This window comes from Cuculus canorus, chromosome 28, assembly GCF_017976375.1.
Source record: "Cuculus canorus isolate bCucCan1 chromosome 28, bCucCan1.pri, whole genome shotgun sequence".
NCBI classification, from domain to species: Eukaryota; Metazoa; Chordata; class Aves; order Cuculiformes; family Cuculidae; genus Cuculus; species Cuculus canorus.
The window spans coordinates 680,280-696,908 of record NC_071428.1 but is presented as its reverse complement, the minus strand read 5'-3'; the positions used below and the strand labels follow the sequence as shown (position 1 = coordinate 696,908).

Below are 16,629 nucleotides of genomic sequence, written 5' to 3'. Positions count from 1 at the left end.
CAAGATGGCAGAACGGGCGCGCCTCCAACACGGCCGCAGAACCCTTTTTCCCACTCTCCCCATCCCATAGATGACGCCAGGGCCACTTTCACGACTCGCTCGTCTCAGAATGGCGGCGCGGGCTCTTTCCCTGCTGCCCTTTCCAAGATGGAGTCGCGGTCTCCTGCAGAGATGGCGGTGCCACCCCGTCCACCCGGATGGTCCTTCCCAAGATGGCGGCAGGACCGCTCCTCTACTCGCCCTTCATAAGATGGCGGCAGGGCCGCTTCCTTCCCTCGACCTTCCCAAGATGGTGTCGAGGTGCCCTCCACATCTCGCCCTCTTCAAGATGGCGGAACGAGACGTCGCCTCACTTCCGGCGCGCTTCCCGGCGTACCCCGCGCCGGCGGTTCGGGGAGAAGGCGGCAAGATGGCGGACGTGCTGGACCTGCACGAGGCCTGCGGCGAGGACTTCGCCATGGACGAGGACGGCGACGGTGAGGGCGGCGCGGGGGCCGCTCCGCGAGGGCCCGGGGGAGGCCCTGCCCCCGCCCCGCCACCCCACCGCTCCCTCTCCCCGCAGAGAGCATCCACAAGCTGAAGGAGAAGGCCAAGAAGCGGAAGGGCCGCGGCTTCGGCTCGGGTGAGGCGCCTCTGCGGAGGAAACCGCCGCGGCCTCGGGGGCGGCTCGGGGGGTCCGCGGGCTTCGTTCGTCCGCCCGGGCGAGCCCACAGCCCCGGTTCTGTTCCCAGAGGAGGGATCGAGGGCCCGCGCCAGGGAGGACTATGACAGCGTGGAGCAGGACGGGGACGAGCCGGGACCGCAGCGCTGTGAGTGCGGGAGAAACGGGGGACGGGAACGGCGGGGGGGGAACTGCGGCTGCATCCATGGATGGAGGATCTGCAGAGGGATGCAGGCTGGATCCATGGCTGGAGGGCAGGAGGATCTGCAGAGGGATCCAGGCTGGATCCATGGCTGGAGGGCAGGAGGATCTGCAGAGGGATCCAGGCTGGATCCATGGATGGAGGGCAGGAGGATCTGCAGAGGGATCCAGGCTGGATCCATGGATGGAGGGCAGGAGGATCTGCAGAGGGATCCAGGTTGGATCCATGGATAGAGGGCAGGAGGATCTGCAGAGGGATCCAGGCTGGATCCCTGGATGGAGGGCAGGAGGATCTGCAGAGGGATCCAGGCTGGATCCATGGATGGAGGCAGGAGGATCTGCAGAGGGATCCAGGCTGGATCCATGGATGGAGGGCAGGAGGATCTGCAGAGGGATCCAGGCTGGATCCCTGGATGGAGGGCAGGAGGATCTGCAGAGGGATCCAGGCTGGATCCATGGATGGAGGCAGGAGGATCTGCAGAGGGATCCAGGCTGGATCCATGGATGGAGGCAGGAGGATCTGCAGAGGGATCCAGGCTGGATCCCTGGATGGAGGGCAGGAGGATCTGCAGAGGGATCCAGGCTGGATCCATGGATGGAGGGCAGGAGGATCTGCAGAGGAGCTTCCAGGGATGATCCAAGGGCTGGAGCACCTCTCGTCCGAGGACAGGCTGAGAGAGTTGGGATTGTTCAGCCTGGAGAAGAGAAGGCTCGGAGGAGACATTAGAGTGACATTCCAGAGAGGGCAGCGACAGGATGAGGGGAATGTGTTTGAGCTGCAGGAGGGGAGACTGAGATGAGATCTTGCGGAGATCTCATCCTGTCCCATCCCTGGAGGGGTTCCAGGCCAGGTTGGATGGGGCTTGGAGCCCCTGATCCGGCGGGAGGTGTCCCTGCCCGTGGTGGGGGAGTTGGAATTAGTCCATCTTTAAGGTTTCTTCCACCTCAGACTGTACTCTGGATCCGGGATCGGGTCCGGCCGGATCCCTGTGCTGTGACCAACAGGATGGGGTTCAACACAGCTCAGTGCCGGGTCCTGCACTGGGGCCACAACAACCCTATGGGGTGATCCAGGCCTGGGGAAGAGCGGCTGGAAAGCTGCTCCATGGAAAAGGCCATGGAGTGCTGGCAAGGACGAGCCAGCAGTGGCCAAGGCGGCCACCAGCATCCTGGCTGGGATCAGCCACGGGGTGGCCAGCAGGAGCAGGGACGGATCGTCTCCTCGGACTCAAATCCTCAAATCCTGGGTTCAGTTTTGGGCCCCTCACTCCAAGAAAGGCCTTGAGGGGCTGAAGCACATCTGGAGAAGGGAACGGAGCTGGGAAGGAGATGGAGAACAGGGATTATGGGAGCAGTGAGGGCTCTGGGGGTGTTTAGTCTGGAGAAAAGAAGGCTGAGGGGAGACCTCATCGCTCTGCGCAGCTCCGGGTTGGAGCCAGGCAGGGATCAGGCTCTGCTCCCACGGAACAAGCGATGGGATGAGAGGAACCGACCTCAGGTTGTGCCAGAGGAGAGTTAGAGCTTTGGGGTTCCGCATCTCCGAGGCTCCTTGTCCCGTTCCCACCCGCTCGGCACCGATCTGGGTTGTCCGCTCTCACTGCGGCCCCACGGCCGGTGCCGTGTGCGCCCTGTGCCCGTTTAACCCTCGTTCCCCTCCCGCCGCAGCGGTGGAGGGTTGGATTCTCTTTGTCACCGGAGTGCACGAGGAGGCGACGGAAGAAGACATCCACGACAAATTTGCAGAGTACGGCGAGATCAAAAACATCCACCTCAACCTGGACCGACGCACGGGGTACCTCAAGGTAGGAGACGCGCTCAGCGCCGGCTGCGCTCAACCGCCTCCATTTCGGCTCGATGGTGTCCACGTGTGGCACCGTTTGGGCCCTGCGCACGCTTGCGCTTCTCGTTTAATGTGGAAATCAGGATCAAACGGGGCTCAGGGAGGGATTATTGCCGTGTCCGGCCCCTCACGCTCCCTTTTTCTCCCCAGGGCTACACTCTGGTCGAGTACGAGACCTACAAAGAGGCGCAGGCGGCGATGGAGGGGCTGAATGGGCAGGAGCTGATGGGACAGCCCATCAGCGTGGACTGGTGCTTCGTCCGGGGCCCTCCGAAGGGCAAGCGAAGGTGAGAGCCGATGGCGAGGCCTCGGCGGGCCGCGAACTGCCTCGATCCCACCCTGCGCCGCTGCCGGGGCGAAACGCCAAAGGGTTTCTGGGTAGGAAGGGAGCTTTGGAGGCATCCCAGCGCGTCGTAGGGATGTCTTCCGTTGAGTTGGGTTCTCAGAGCGCTGTCGGATAGGAGGGTGGGTGCTTCCAGGGAGCTGTGGCTCCTCTGGGAATGCTGCACCGCTCTTCCCTGGCTCCGTGTCCTTCTCCGGACGTGCCGTGGTCCCTCTGAGGACCCAAACGTAGGAGTCGAGGCGTGACCTCCTGCTTGGCCTGGTGACGTCTGCGGTGTGAGGAGGACTCAGTTCCCTCATCCGAGCAGGGATGAGGCCAAACGGAACGGGGTGTCCGGGTTGATGGCATCGTTTGTTGGCCGGTGACATTGTTTGTCTGGCGGTGACATCACCCGTCGTAGGCATTCCACGAGAGTGGAACCTCCGCGTGGCCTCAGACCGTCTCCTGTGCTCTCCTTCTCTTCCAGGAGCGGACGCCGACGGAGCAGGAGTCCAGACAGGAGACGCCGGTGATGGATCCTCCTGACCTGTGCGTTCCGAGTCCAAACCGGGAGGGAAACTGGGGTGGGAGGGTTTCTACGTTGCTGTTGGAGGAGTAAACCGGTTCCTCGCTGCGGCGAATCCGCTTCTGCCGAGGTTTTTATTGTCTCAAAGAAAACGTGAGGGAAGTGGCAGCTCCTGGGGGCGATTTTCCCTCCTCCCTCCCGCGTTCGGAGGGCTCAAACGGCGGCGGTTTGAAGCATTTGGTTACAGCCACGAGCGCTCCGGCCGCTCCTTTTTGGCGGAGAAGCTGTTTTTTTACGCTCCTGACCCTTAAATTGTGCTGTTGACCGGGAACTCAGCATTCCAGCAGCTCGGAGTCGCTGTGTCCTCATTGTGTCCTTGATTAAACATTCGGAGAAGCCGTAACTGAACCTCGTTTCCTTCCGTGTGTCAGTGCTGCCTGAAATCCGTCACTATTGTGGCCGCGGCGTCCATCCCGGCGTCGGAAAATCCACTTTTCCTTCGAAAGAGGCATCTTTACCTCACGTTCTCGCGGGTTTTCCATTCCACGTGGAAAAATCTACTTTTTTTGCCCCCAAATCCCCTTTTAAAGGGATTTTTGCCCCGATTTTCTGCTCTGCCCCACCCGGGCGGCGTTGCTCGTGCCTTTCTGCCGGCGATGCCGCGGTGCCGCCTCCGGTTAAACCACACCCTGAGTGCAGGACAGGCTCCGGCTGCCAAAATCCTTGGGATTTATTTTGCCCCGGTGTTCCCCCGCCCCACACTTGGGGGTCACATAAAGCTCTCGGCCACGGGCCTGCGGCACAGCTCGCGCCTCCCGGCGCCCGCCGTCCCCTCCGGGTCCTGCTTCCCACATCCCTCCCGGTGATTCCCGGTTCTCCTGCTCGGCGCGGCCGTGGTGGAGACGCGGAAGGACGCGCTGAGGGTGGAAGCGCCTTCCTGCTCGCGGCGGCAACCGCGGCCCAAGTCCCGGCGGCACCGCGCCGTGAACAGCCCGTAGACCAACGGGTCCAGACACGTGTTGAAGAGGCCGAAGAGGAAGAGGATGTGGCTGAGGGCCGGCGGCACCTTCTCCCGCGTCAGCATCTCCGGGGAGAACCAATACCAGAGGCCCAGGAGGTAGTATGGCGTCCAGCAGACGATGAAGGTGAGGACGATGGCGATGGACATCTTCAACGTGCGCAGCCGGGCGCGAGGGATGTTGTTGGAGGAGCGTCGGAGCTGGAGCCGCGGCGAGGATGAGGCTGAGGGCGCAAACGGAGCCGGGGGTCAAGGGAGAGGAGGGAGGCCTCACCCGAGGGTTCGTTAAGAGCGTCGGGTTAACGAGGCGGGGAGGGAAAGGAACCGAGTGGTGGTGGAGGAGATGAGGTTGGGTGGGACTCGGAGCCCCCCGGTGCGGTGGGAGGTCACGGATGGAGCCAGACGGGCTCGGAGGTGCCTCCACCCAACCGGCTCCGGGAGGAGGAGGAGGAGATGGAAGAGGAGCGGCGCCCTCACCGCCGGCGTCCTTCATCCGTCGGGAGATGGCGGCGAGGATGCGGCCGTAGCAGAGGACCATGACGAGCAGGGGCAGCAGGAAGAGGCAGGAGAAGGTGAAGAGGTTGTAGAGGGTCTCGTGCCAGTGGGCACCGAAGCTGCCCACCGTGGCGCACTGCACGAAGCGGCGGGGGCGCGACCGGCTCACCGTGCGGAAGACGAAGGCCTGCGAGGGGCCAAGGGGCCGTCAGCGGCCTTCCTCACCCCCAGCCCCTCCTCTTCCTCCTACCTCCTTCCTGCTCCTCACCTTCCCCACCAGCCGCTCCAGCAGTACTGTCACCACCTTCGCCTCCAGCACCACCATCACCATCATCACCATCACTTTCACCTTCATCACATCTATCACCACCACCACCATCACTTTCACCATCACCATCTTCACTTCCATCTTCACCACCTTCACCTCCATCACTGCCTTCACCTCTATCATCATCTTCACATCCTTCACCATCTTCACCTCCATCACATCTATCGCCATCACCTCTATCCCCACCTTCACCACCATCAACTCCATCACTACCTTCACCTCCATCACCATTTTCACCTCCGTCACCATCTTCACTTCCATCACTGTCTTCACCACCTTCACAATGTTCACCACCATCGCAATTTTCACCACCTTCACCATCATCACCCTCTTCACCTCCTTCACATCTATCGCCATCACCACCATCTTCCTCTATCACCACCTTCATCACCTTCACCATAACCACCATCACCACCTTCACCTCCATCATATCCATCACTGTCATCACCTTCACCACCATCACATTCATCACTGCCTTCTTCACCTCCATCACATCCACCACCACCACCGCCTTCACCTCCATCACCATCTTCACCACCTTCAACTGCATCAGAATTTTCACCATCAAGTCCACCACCACCTTCACCTCCATCACTTTCACCTTCACCACCATCACCACCTTCACCTCCATCACCACCACTTTCACCTTCACTTCCATCACTTTCACCTCCATCACCACCTTCACCACCATCACTTTCACCTTCACCTCCATCACTTTCACCTTCACCTCCACCACTTTCACCTTCACCTCCATCACTTTCACCTTCACTTCCATCACCACCTTCACCTCCATCACTTTCACTTTTACCTCCATCACCACCTTCACCTCCATAACTTTCACCTCCATCACCACCATCACCACCATCACTTTCACCTTCACCTCCATCACTTTCACCTCCATCACCACCATCACTTTCACCTTCACCTCCATCACTTTCACCTTCACCACCACCACTTTCACCTTCACCTCCACCACTTTCACCTTCACCTCCACCACCTTCACCTTCACCACCATCACCTTCACCTTCACCACCACCACTTTCACCTTCACCTCCACCACTTTCACTTTTACCTCCATCACCACCTTCACCTCCATCACCACCTTCACCTCCACCACTTTCATCTTCACCTCCATCACCACCTTCACCTCCACCACTTTCACCTTCACCTCCATCACCACCTTCACCTCCACCACTTTCATCTTCACCTCCATCACCACCTTCACCTTCATCACTTTCACTTTTACCTCCATCACCACCTTCACCTCCATCACAACTGCTTTCACCATTGCCACCTCCTCCCCTCTCGCACTTTCACCTCCATCACCACCTTCACGTCCATCAATTTCACCTCCATCACCACCTTCACCTCCACCACTTTCATCTTCACCTCCATCACCACCTTCACCACCATCACTTTCACCTTCACCTCCATCACCACCTTCACCTCCACCACAATCACCTTCACCTCCATCACAACTGCTTTCACCATTGCCACCTCCTCCCCTCTCGCACTTTCACCTCCATCACCACCTTCACCTCCATCACCTCCATCACCACCTTCACGTCCATCACTTTCACCTTCACCTCCAACACTTTCACCTTCACCTCCACCACCATCACCTTCACCACCATCACCACCTTCACCTCCATCACAACCGCTTTCACCGTTGCCACCTCCTCCCCTCTCGCACTTTCACCTCCATCACCACCTTCACCTCCATCACCTCCATCACCTCCATCACCACCGCTTTCTCCGCCGCCTCCTCCCATCTCGCACCTGCGGCAGCGCCAGGACGGCGCTGAGCGCCCACGCCGCGCACAGCATCCCCTTGTTCCTCCTCTCGGCGCGAGCCCCCGCCAAGGGCCTGACGATGGCGGCGTGCCGGTCCAAGGCGATGACCACGGTGACGAAGGCCGAGGCGTACATGGCGGCCAACTTGAGGAACATCAACGCCCGGCACGCCGCGTCACCGCCGTACCACTGCACGGTGACGTTCCACGCCGCGTCCAACGGCATCACCACCACCGTCACCAGCAGATCGGCCGCCGCCAGGTTGGCCACCAGGACCCGGACGCGCGGCGGGCGCCGTTGCGGGGCGCGGGCCACCGACCAGAGCACGGCGCCGTTGCAGGTGACGGAGGAGAGGAAGAGGAGGCAGGTGACGGCCACGCGCACCGCGGCGGCAGCCGAGAAGGTGGGCAGCACCGCGGGCTCCTCCGCGCTCCGGTTGGACGTGGCGTTCATGGCCGGTGGCGCGCGGCGGCGGCTCTGGGCAGCATGGGGCCGCGCGGGCACAGGCCGGGGGCACACATGGAGCCCGCGACGAGGGCGGCACCCGGGGGGCACTGCGCCGCTCCGGCCGCCTCTCCTCCTCCTTCTCCTCTCCTCTTCCTCCTCCTCCTCTCCTCCTCCTCTCCTTCTCCTCCTCCTCTCGTCTTCCTCCTCTCCTCTTCCTCCTCCTCCTCCTCCTCCTCGGCCTCTCCCTGTGGATCAGAAACTCCTTTGTCACCAGCGAGGGGGACCCGCGGGGCCCTCTGTCAACCCCTGTCCCCCATCTTTCCTGTCCCCCCTCATCCCCCACCTCTCTGTCCCCCATCTCTCCATCCCCATCTCTGTCCCCCATCTCTCCGTCCCCATCTCTCTGTCCCCATCTCTCCGTCCCCCATCTCTGTCCCCCATCTCTCCGTCCCCCGTCTCTCCGTCCCCATCTCTCTGTCCCCATCTCTCCGTCCCCCATCTCTGTCCCCCATCTCTCTGTCCCCCATCTCTCCGTCCCCCATCTCTCCGTCCCCATCTCTCTGTCCCCTATCTCTGTCCCCCCTCTCTCCGTCCCCCATCTCTCCGTCCCCATCTCTCCGTCCCCATCTCTCTGTCCCCCATCTCTGTCCCCCATCTCTGTCCCCCATCTCTCCGTCCCCCATCTCTCCGTCCCCCCTCTCTCCGTCCCCCATCTCTCTGTCCCCATCTCTCCGTCCCCCATCATCTCTCCCGTCCCCCATCTCTCCATCCCCCATCTTTCCCGTCCCCCATCTCTCCGTCCCCCATCTCTCTGTCCCCCATCTTTTCCGTCCCCCATCTCTCCGTCCCCCATCTTTCCTGCCCCCCATCTCTCTGTTCCCCCTGTCCCCCATCCTTCCTGTCCCGCCCATCCCCGATCTCTCCCATCCCCCATCTTTCCCGTCCCCCATCTCTCCCGTCACCCCCTGTCTCCCATCTCTCCGTCCCCTCTGTCCCCCCCCGGTCCCCCCATCCCCCTCCCCCCGTCCCCCATCCCTTCTGTCCCCTTTGTCCCCCAATGTCCCCTCAGTCCCCCCATCCCCCCCTGTCCTTTCCACCCCTCCTGTCCCCCATCACCCCCCGTCCCCCCCGTCCCCTCTGTCCCCTCCCCCCCCCATCCCCCGGGGTTTTTCCCGCCTGTGGGGAAGGAGGAAGAGTTGGGGGTCTCCGCTGCCCCACGGCTACTGCCCCGCACACTGCCCCCCAACTCAGCCCCACAGCGGTGTCTCAGCCCCACAGCTCTCTCTCTCAGCCCCACAGCAGTGCTTCAGCCCCACAGTTCCATCCCAGCAGCTCTCTCAGCCCCACAGTGGTGTCTCAGCCCCACAGTTCTGTCTCAGCCCCACAGCTCCATCCCAGCCCCACAGCTCTCTCAGCCCCACAGTGGTGCCTCAGCCCCACAGCTCTCTCCCTCAGTCCCACAGCGGTGCCTCAGCCCCACAGCTCTCTCAGCCCCACAGTGGTGCCTCAGCCCCACAGCTCCATCCCAGCCCCACAGCTCTCTCTCAGCCCCACAGCTCTCTCTCAGCCCCACAGTGCTGCCTCAGCCCCACAGCTCTATTCCAGCCCCACAGCAGTGTCTCAGCCCCACAGCGGTGTCTCAGCCCCACGGCGGTGCCTCAGCCCCACAGCTCTCTCTCAGCCCCACAGCGGTGCCTCAGCCCCACGTCTCTCTCTCTCAGCCCCACGGCTCTCTCTCTGCCCCACAGCAGTGCCTCAGCCCCACAGCTCTCTCTCAGCCCCACAGCGGTGTCTCAACCCCACAGCTCTCTCCCAGCCCCACAGCTCTCTCTCAGCCCCACAGCTCCATCCCAGCCCCACAGGTCTCTCTCAGCCCCATGGCTCTCTCTCAGCCCCACAGTAGTGCCTCAGCCCCACAGCTCTCTCCCAGCCCCACGGCGGTGCCTCAGCCCCACAGCTTTCTCCCAGCCCCACAGCAGTGTCTCAGCCCCACAGCGGTGCCTCAGCCCCACAGCAGTGCCTCAGCCCCACAGCTCTCTCTCAGCCCCACAGCAGTGTTTCAGCCCCACAGCTCTCTCTCAGCCCCACAGCTCTCTCTCAGCCCCACGGCGGTGCCTCAGCCCCACAGCAGTGCCTCAGCCCCACAGCTCTCTCTCAGCCCCACAGCAGTGCCTCAGCCCCATAGCTCTCTCTCTCAGCCCCACAGCTCTCTCTCTCAGCCCCACGGCGGTGCCTCAGCCCCACGGCGGTGCCTCAGCCCCACAGCTCTCTCTCTCAGCCCCACAGGCTCTCTCTCAGCCCCACGGCGGTGCCTCAGCCCCACGGCGGTGTCCCGGTGCAGCGCTGCCGTACGGCTCTGCAGTGGTGCAGCCGCGGTCTCCGCAGCCGCCGCCGCCGCAGCCCAACCTCCCGCTGCAGTTCGGGCCTCGCGACCCGGAGAACCTCCCCGGAACCCACCGACCCCCCCTCTGCCCCCCGTGTCCCCCTCCCGGGCTGCCCCACGGCCAGATGTGCCGCTGCCCAGATGTGTCCCCATGATGGGGCCTTTATTCACCGCTGCCCCCCAAAACACGGGGGGACCCCCCCACCCCACCCCGTTATGGCTCCGGGCGAGGGGCCGAGGCCAAAGCGCTGCTGGGAGGATGAGGAGGGAGCGGGAGGAAGAGGTGGGGGCGGTGCCCCCTCCCAAAGGGATTTGGGATCGTGCAAAGTGTCTGCGGCGATGGAAGAATTGTTGTCTGCCTGCTGTCATCAGTAGGGTTCAGAGTGAACGTCGTCAGTAGGGTTCAGAGTGAACGTTGTTGTTAGGGTTCAGAATGAATGTTGTTATTAGGGTTCAGAGTGAACAGCATCAGTAGGGTTCAGAGTGAACGTTGTTGTTAGGGTTCAGAATGAATGTTGTTATTAGGGTTCAGAGTGAACAGCATCAGTAGGGTTCCGAGTGAATATTGTTATTATGGTTCAGAGTGAACATTGTTGTTAGGGTTCAGAGTGAACGCCATCAGTAGGGTTCAGAGCGAATGCAGTCAGTAGGGTTCAGAGTGAACATCGTTATTAGGGTTCAGAATGAATGGCATCTGTAAGGTTCAGAGTGAACGTTGTCTGTAGGGTTAAGAGTGAACGCCATCAGTAGGGTTCAGAGCAAATGCAGTCAGTAGGGTTCAGAGTGAACGTCGTTATTAGGGTTCCAAGTGAGCATCGTTATTAGGGTTCAGAATGAACGTTGTTATTAGGGTTCAGAGTGAACGTCATTATTAGGGTTCAGAGTGAACATTGTCAGTAGGGTCCAGAGTGAATGGCATCTGCCAGTTTCAGAGTGAACATCGTCAGTAGGGTTCCGAGTGAACATCGTTATTAGGGTTCAGAATGAACGTTGTTATTAGGGTTCAGAGTGAACATTGTTGTTAGGGTTCAGAATGAGTGTTGTTATTATGGTTCAGAGTGAACGCCATCAGTAGGGTTCAGAGTGAACGTTGTCTGTAGGGTTCAGAGTGAACATCGTTATTAGGGTTCAGAATGAATGGCATCTGTAGGGTTCAGAGTGAACGTTGTCTGTAGGGTTCAGAGTGAACGCCATCAGTAGGGTTCAGAGCAAATGCAGTCAGTAGGATTCAGAATGAATGTCGTCAGTAGGGTTCAGAGTGAACGTTGTTATTAGGGTTCCAAGTGAACGTCGTTGTTAGGGTTCAGAGTGAACGTCATTATTAGGGTTCAGAGTGAGCATCATTGTTAGGGTTCAGAGTGAACGTCGTCTGTAGGGTTCAGAGCAAATGCAGTCAGTAGGATTCAGAATGAATGTCGTCAGTAGGGTTCAGAGTGAACGTCATCTGTAGGGTTCAGAGTGAACGCCGTCAGTAGGGTTCAGAGTGAACGTCATCTGTAGGGTTCAGAGTGAACGCCATCAGTAGGGTTCAGAGCGAATGCAGTCAGTAGGGTTCAGAGTGAACGTCGTTATTAGGGTTCAGAATGAACGTTGTTATTAGGGTTCAGAGTGAACGTTGTCAGTAGGTTCAGAGTGAATGGCATCTGCTGGTTTCAGAGTGAACATCGTCAGTAGGGTTCCGAGTGAACATTGTTATTAGGGTTCAGAATGAATGTTGTTATTAGGGTTCAGAGTGAATGTCATCAGTAGGGTTCAGAGTCAACATTGTTGTTATGGTTCAGAGTGAACGTCGTTGTTAGGGTTCAGAGTGAACGTTGTCTGTAGGGTTAAGAGTGAACGCCACCAGTAGGGTTCAGAGCAAATGCAGTCAGTAGGATTCAGAATGAATGTCATCAGTAGGGTTCAGAGTGAACGTTGTTATTAGGGTTCAGAGTGAACAGCATCAGTAGGGTTCTGAGTGAAAGTCGTTGTTAGGGTTCAGAGTGAACGCCATCAGTAGGGTTCAGAGCGAATGCAGTCAGTAGGGTTCAGAGTGAACGTCGTTATTAGGGTTCAGAATGAACGTTGTTATTAGGGTTCAGAGTGAATGGCATCAGTAGGGTTCAGAGTGAATGGCATCTGCTGGTTTCAGAGTGAACATCGTCAGTAGGGTTCAGAATGAATGTTGTTATTAGGGTTCAGAGTGAACACCATCAGTAGGGTTCAGAGCAAATGCAGTCAGTAGGGTTCAGAGTGAACATCGTTATTAGGGTTCAGAGTGAACAACATCAGTAGGGTTCAGAGTCAATGTCGTTGTTAGGGTTCAGAGTGAGCGTCGTCTGTAGGGTTCAGGGTGAACAGCATCAGTAGGGTTCAGAGTAAACATCATTATTAGGGTTCAGAGTGAATGTCATCAGTAGGGTTCAGAGTGAACGTCGTTATTAGGGTTCAGAGTGAACGCCATCAGTAGGGTTCAGAGCGAATGCAGTCAGTAGGATTCAGAATGAATGTCATCAGTAGGGTTCAGAGTGAACATCACCACCGTGTGCCCCAGAAGGCCCCGGGAGAGGGCTGGCAGCCTTGGGGCCGGTGTGGAGCCCCCTAAGTACCCCCTAAGTTCCCGTCTCGGAGCTGGGAACACTCTGGAAGTGTGCGAGGAGCCGCATCTCCTCGGTCTGCATGGAGTGGCGTCGCAGCAGCGGCGCGGGCGGCAGCGGGGGCAGGAATCCGGCCCTCCCCGGCGCGCCGGGCTCCAGCGGGAACGTCCCGGAGCCGCGGCGCTGCGGCGGCGCTTTGGCCGAGACGGCGCAGGGGTTCCCTTCGCGCTCCCATCGCGCTCCCGCGGGGCGTCGCGGCGGAGCGTTGGGCACGCGGTCATCGTCGGTGGCCTCGCGGCTCTCCACGCTGTGGCGTCGCGGGCGAGCGCCCAATCCCAGCGCCTCCACGCCCGCCGCCAGCCGCTCGCCCGCCGCCCGCGGCCCCTCGCGCGCCGCCAGCCCCCACGGCTCGGAGTTGAGGCGCTGCAGCGGCCGCCGCCGCGAAGCGGAAGACATCGGGAAGCGGAAGACATCGCGTTCCTCGTCTTTCTCGCTACCGGCCGGCGACGCCGCCGTGCGCACCTCGATGTCCGACGGCGACATGGGCGAGCGCTTCTCCTCGGCGCCCGGCGAAGGCGGCGAGTTGAGGTAGTGCCGCGTGGTTTTGGTGCCCGACGGCGACGTGGCGGTGGTGATGATGATGACGTCCTTGCCGCGCGCCTTGCAGGCGTCCAGCAGCACCCGCAGCGTCTCGCGGTCGCCGCCGTTCAAGGCGTAAACCAAGGCCGAGGCTCCGGCGTGGTCGCGGGCGCTGGGGTCGGCGCCGTGGGCCAAGAGGACGGCGGCCACGGCCGGGCCGGCGCGCTCGGCGCAGGCGTGCATCAACGCCGTCTTGCCGGCCTTGTCGGGGATGTTGGGGTCGGCGCCGTTCTCCAGAAGGTACCGCACCATGCGCGGTTGCTCGGCGTAGGCGGCGCGGCACGCGGCCATCAGCGGCGTCTGCCCGGCGCCGTCGCCTTCGTTGACGTAGGCTCCCCCTTCCAGGAGCAGCCGAGCCAGGCGGAATTTGCCCTGCGCCGCCGCCCGCTGCAGCGCCGAACCTTCCGACGGCAACGACGCCAACGCCGGCGATGGAACGGGGCGGCGAACCGGGCTGGGCATGATGGCGGCGTCGGCGTCACTGCAACGGAGAGCGAGCGCTGGGGAGGCACCGATGCCCTTCCCAGGGGGAGGGGGTGATTCCCATGGAGAAGGGGCAGTTCCCAACGGGAATACAGCAATTCCAACTGCGATGGGGTAATTCCCACGGGGATGGGGCAATTCCAACTGGGATGGGGCAATTCCCACTGGGAATACAGCAGTTCCAATTGGGATAGGGCAGTTCCAACTGGGATGGGGCAATTCCAACTGGGATGGGGCAATTCCCACTGGGAATACAGCAATTCCAACTGGGATGGGGCAGTTCCAACTGGGATGGGGCAATTCCCACTGGGAATACAGCAATTCCAACTGGGATGGGGCAGTTCCAACCGGGATGGGGCAATTCCAAGTGGGAATACAGCAATTCCAACTGGGATGGGGCAATTCCAACTGGGATGGGGTAATTCCCAACGGGATGGAGCAATTCCCAATGGGATGGGGCAATTCCCACTGCGGTTGAGCAATTCCAACTGGGATGGGGCAATTCCTGCTGGGGGGGCAATTCTTACTGGGATGGAGCAATTCCCACCAGGATGGGGCAGTTCCCACGGGGATGGGGCAATTCCTATTGGGATGGGGCAATTCCCACCAGGATGGGGTAATTTCCACTGGGATGGAAGAATCCCTACCAGGATGGGGCAGTTCCCACGGGGATGGGGCAATTCCCACCAGGAATACAGCACTTCCGAGTGGGATGGGGCAATTCCCACTGGGAATACAGCAATTCCAACTGGGATTGGGCAGTTCCCATCGGGATGGGGCAATTCCAACTGGGGTGCACCAATTCCCACTAGGAGGGGCAATTCCTACTGGGATGGAGCAATTGCCACTGGGATGGGGAAATTCTCACCGGGATGGGGCAATTCCAACTGGGGTGGAGCAATTCCCACTGGAATGGGGTAATTCCCAACGGGATGGGGAAATTCCCACCGGGATGGGGCAGTTCCTACTGGGGGGGGCAATTCTTACTGGGATGGAGCAATTCCCACCAGGATGGGGCAGTTCCCACTGGAATGGGGTGATTCCCACCAGGATGGGGCAGTTCCCATGGGGATGGGCAATTCCAACCAGGATGGGGTAATTTCCACTGGGATGGAAGAATCCCTACCAGGATGGGGCAGTTCCCACCAGGATGGGGCAGTTCCCACGGGGATGGGGCAGTTCCTATTGGGATGGGGCAGTTCCTATTGGGATGGGGCAATTCCCATGGGGATTGGGCAGTTCCCATGGGGATGGGGCAATTCCCATGGGGATGGGGCAATTCCTATTGGGATGGGGCAATTCCTATTGGGATGGGGCAATTCCAACTAGGATGGGGTAATTCCCACCAGGATGGGGCAATTCCAGCTGGGATTTGGCAATTCCCACTGGGAATACAGCAATTCCAACTGGGATGGGGCAATTCCTATTGGGATGGGGCAATTCCCACCGGGATGGGGCAATTCCCACCGGGATGCGGTGATTCCCATGGGGATGGGGCAGTTCCCACTGGGATCAGGCAATCCCGACCAGGATGGTGCGATTCCCACCGGGATGGGGCGATTCCCACCGGGATGCGGTGATTTCCACCGGGATGGGGCAGTTCCCGACCAGGATGCGGTGATTCCCATGGGAATGGGGCAGTTCCCATGGGGATGGGGCGATTCCCACCGGGATGGGGGCTTTCCCGGCTCCCTCCTGCCCCCCTCCCCTCCCCATCCCCGCTCGGTTCCCATGGCAACCGCAGCTCATCCCTGAGCAGCCGAGGAAACGGGGCAGACCCCCCCCCCCCCCCCCTCCCAGTTTCCCCAGTCCTCCCAGTTCACCACCCCCACTGGCAGCTCCCCCCCCCAGAAGAAACCAACCCCTCAGAGGGGACCCCCCATCCCCCCCCGTTACCATGGCAACCGCGGCGGTGGGTCGGGGTCTCTCCGCTGGGGCCGAGGCCGCCATTGGGGGGGATGGGGGGGGTTGTGGGGGGGTCTGAGCTGTGGGGAAGGATCCGCCCCCCCCGCGCCGCTATTTCTGGGAGCTGCGGGCGGGGGGAGGGGCCGAGGGGGGTGAATCACCGCAGCGGCGGCGGAGGGACCCGGTGAGCCGGGTGCGAGCGGGGGGGGACACGGGGGGTGAGGGGATGGGGGGGACGTGGGGGGTGCGGGGGACATGGGGGGCTGAGGGGATGGGGGGGACATGGGGGGCTGAGAGGATGGGGGACATGGGGGACTGAGGGGATGCGGGGGACATGGGGGTGAGGGGGACATGGGGGACATGGGGGGTGAGGGGGACATGGGGGGTGAGGGGGACATGGGGGGCTGAGGTGATGGGGGGACATGCGGAGGACATGGGGGGCTGAGGGGGACATGGGGGGGACATGGGGGGTGAGGGGGACATGGGGGGCTGAGGGGGACATGGGGGGGACATGGGGGTGAGGGGGACATGGGGGGCTGAGGAGATGGGGGGGACATGGGGGGTTGGGGGGAGGGGGGCTGGGGGGCACAGGGGGCTGAGGGGGGCACAGGGGTTGGGGGAGTACAGGGGGCTGAGAGGGGGCTGAGGGGGAGCACAGGGGGCTGAGGGGGGCATAGGGGGCTGAGGGGGCACAGGGAGCTGAGAGGGGGCTGAGGGGGGCACAGGGGGCTGGGGGCGCTGAGGACTGGCATAGGGAGATGGGGGGTACAGGGGGCTGGGGGGGTACAGGGGGCTGAGGGGGGCATAGGGGTATGAGGGAGCATGGGGGGCTGGGGGGCCATAGGGGGCTGAGGGGGCACAGGGGGCTGAGAGGGGTCTGAGGGGGGGCATAGGGAGCTGGGGGGGCATAAGGGGCTGAGGGGGGCATAGGGGTATGAGGGGGGGTATAGGGGTATGAGGGAGCATAGGGGGCTCCACGGGCTGGGGGGGCAGTAGGGGCTAGGGGGGCAT

At 61.3% G+C, this 16,629-nt stretch overlaps 3 protein-coding genes and 1 long non-coding RNA gene across 4 annotated transcripts; 2 read left to right on the top strand and 2 right to left on the bottom strand.

Annotated features, from left to right (window-relative positions):
- Positions 1 to 329: 329 nt before the first annotated feature.
- On the top strand, positions 330 to 3,936 carry RBM8A (RNA binding motif protein 8A). Its single transcript, XM_054051194.1, has 6 exons — positions 330 to 476; positions 563 to 622; positions 732 to 809; positions 2,528 to 2,664; positions 2,853 to 2,989; positions 3,512 to 3,936. The coding sequence occupies exons 1-6, from the start codon at positions 410 to 412 to the stop codon at positions 3,555 to 3,557; spliced, it is 525 nt and encodes a 174-aa protein (XP_053907169.1). The 5' UTR covers positions 330 to 409; the 3' UTR covers positions 3,558 to 3,936.
- Positions 3,937 to 4,098: 162 nt separating this feature from the next.
- LOC128849405 (gonadotropin-releasing hormone II receptor-like) lies at positions 4,099 to 7,757 on the bottom strand. The gene is made up of 3 exons (XM_054051195.1): positions 7,171 to 7,757; positions 5,046 to 5,250; positions 4,099 to 4,792 (listed from the first exon to the last, which is right to left on the bottom strand). The coding sequence occupies exons 1-3, from the start codon at positions 7,636 to 7,638 to the stop codon at positions 4,320 to 4,322; spliced, it is 1,146 nt and encodes a 381-aa protein (XP_053907170.1). The 5' UTR covers positions 7,639 to 7,757; the 3' UTR covers positions 4,099 to 4,319.
- LOC128849406 (uncharacterized) lies at positions 7,317 to 13,642 on the top strand. The gene is made up of 3 exons (XR_008447375.1): positions 7,317 to 7,446; positions 7,526 to 7,588; positions 13,576 to 13,642. It is a non-coding gene; the product is annotated as an uncharacterized LOC128849406 (long non-coding RNA).
- ANKRD34A (ankyrin repeat domain 34A) lies at positions 11,993 to 15,684 on the bottom strand. The gene is made up of 2 exons (XM_054051193.1): positions 15,610 to 15,684; positions 11,993 to 13,711 (listed from the first exon to the last, which is right to left on the bottom strand). The coding sequence occupies exon 2, from the start codon at positions 13,690 to 13,692 to the stop codon at positions 12,607 to 12,609; it is 1,086 nt and encodes a 361-aa protein (XP_053907168.1). The 5' UTR covers positions 13,693 to 13,711; positions 15,610 to 15,684; the 3' UTR covers positions 11,993 to 12,606.
- Positions 15,685 to 16,629: the final 945 nt, after the last annotated feature.

Excerpts from the sequence above, each read along its gene's own strand:
- RBM8A (XM_054051194.1), top strand. The coding sequence starts at position 410 with ATGGCGGACGTGCTGGACCTGCACGAGGCCTGCGGCGAGGACTTCGCC. Across the intron at positions 810-2,527 it reads CGAGCCGGGACCGCAGCGCT|CGGTGGAGGGTTGGATTCTC; the intron begins GTGAGTGCGGGA and ends CTCCCGCCGCAG. Across the intron at positions 2,990-3,511 it reads CCTCCGAAGGGCAAGCGAAG|GAGCGGACGCCGACGGAGCA; the intron begins GTGAGAGCCGAT and ends CTTCTCTTCCAG.
- LOC128849405 (XM_054051195.1), bottom strand. The coding sequence starts at position 7,638 with ATGAACGCCACGTCCAACCGGAGCGCGGAGGAGCCCGCGGTGCTGCCC. Across the intron at positions 5,251-7,170 it reads CCGTCCTGGCGCTGCCGCAG|GCCTTCGTCTTCCGCACGGT; the intron begins GTGCGAGATGGG and ends GGCCCCTCGCAG. Across the intron at positions 4,793-5,045 it reads ACGGATGAAGGACGCCGGCG|CCTCATCCTCGCCGCGGCTC; the intron begins GTGAGGGCGCCG and ends TTGCGCCCTCAG.
- ANKRD34A (XM_054051193.1), bottom strand. The coding sequence starts at position 13,692 with ATGCCCAGCCCGGTTCGCCGCCCCGTTCCATCGCCGGCGTTGGCGTCG.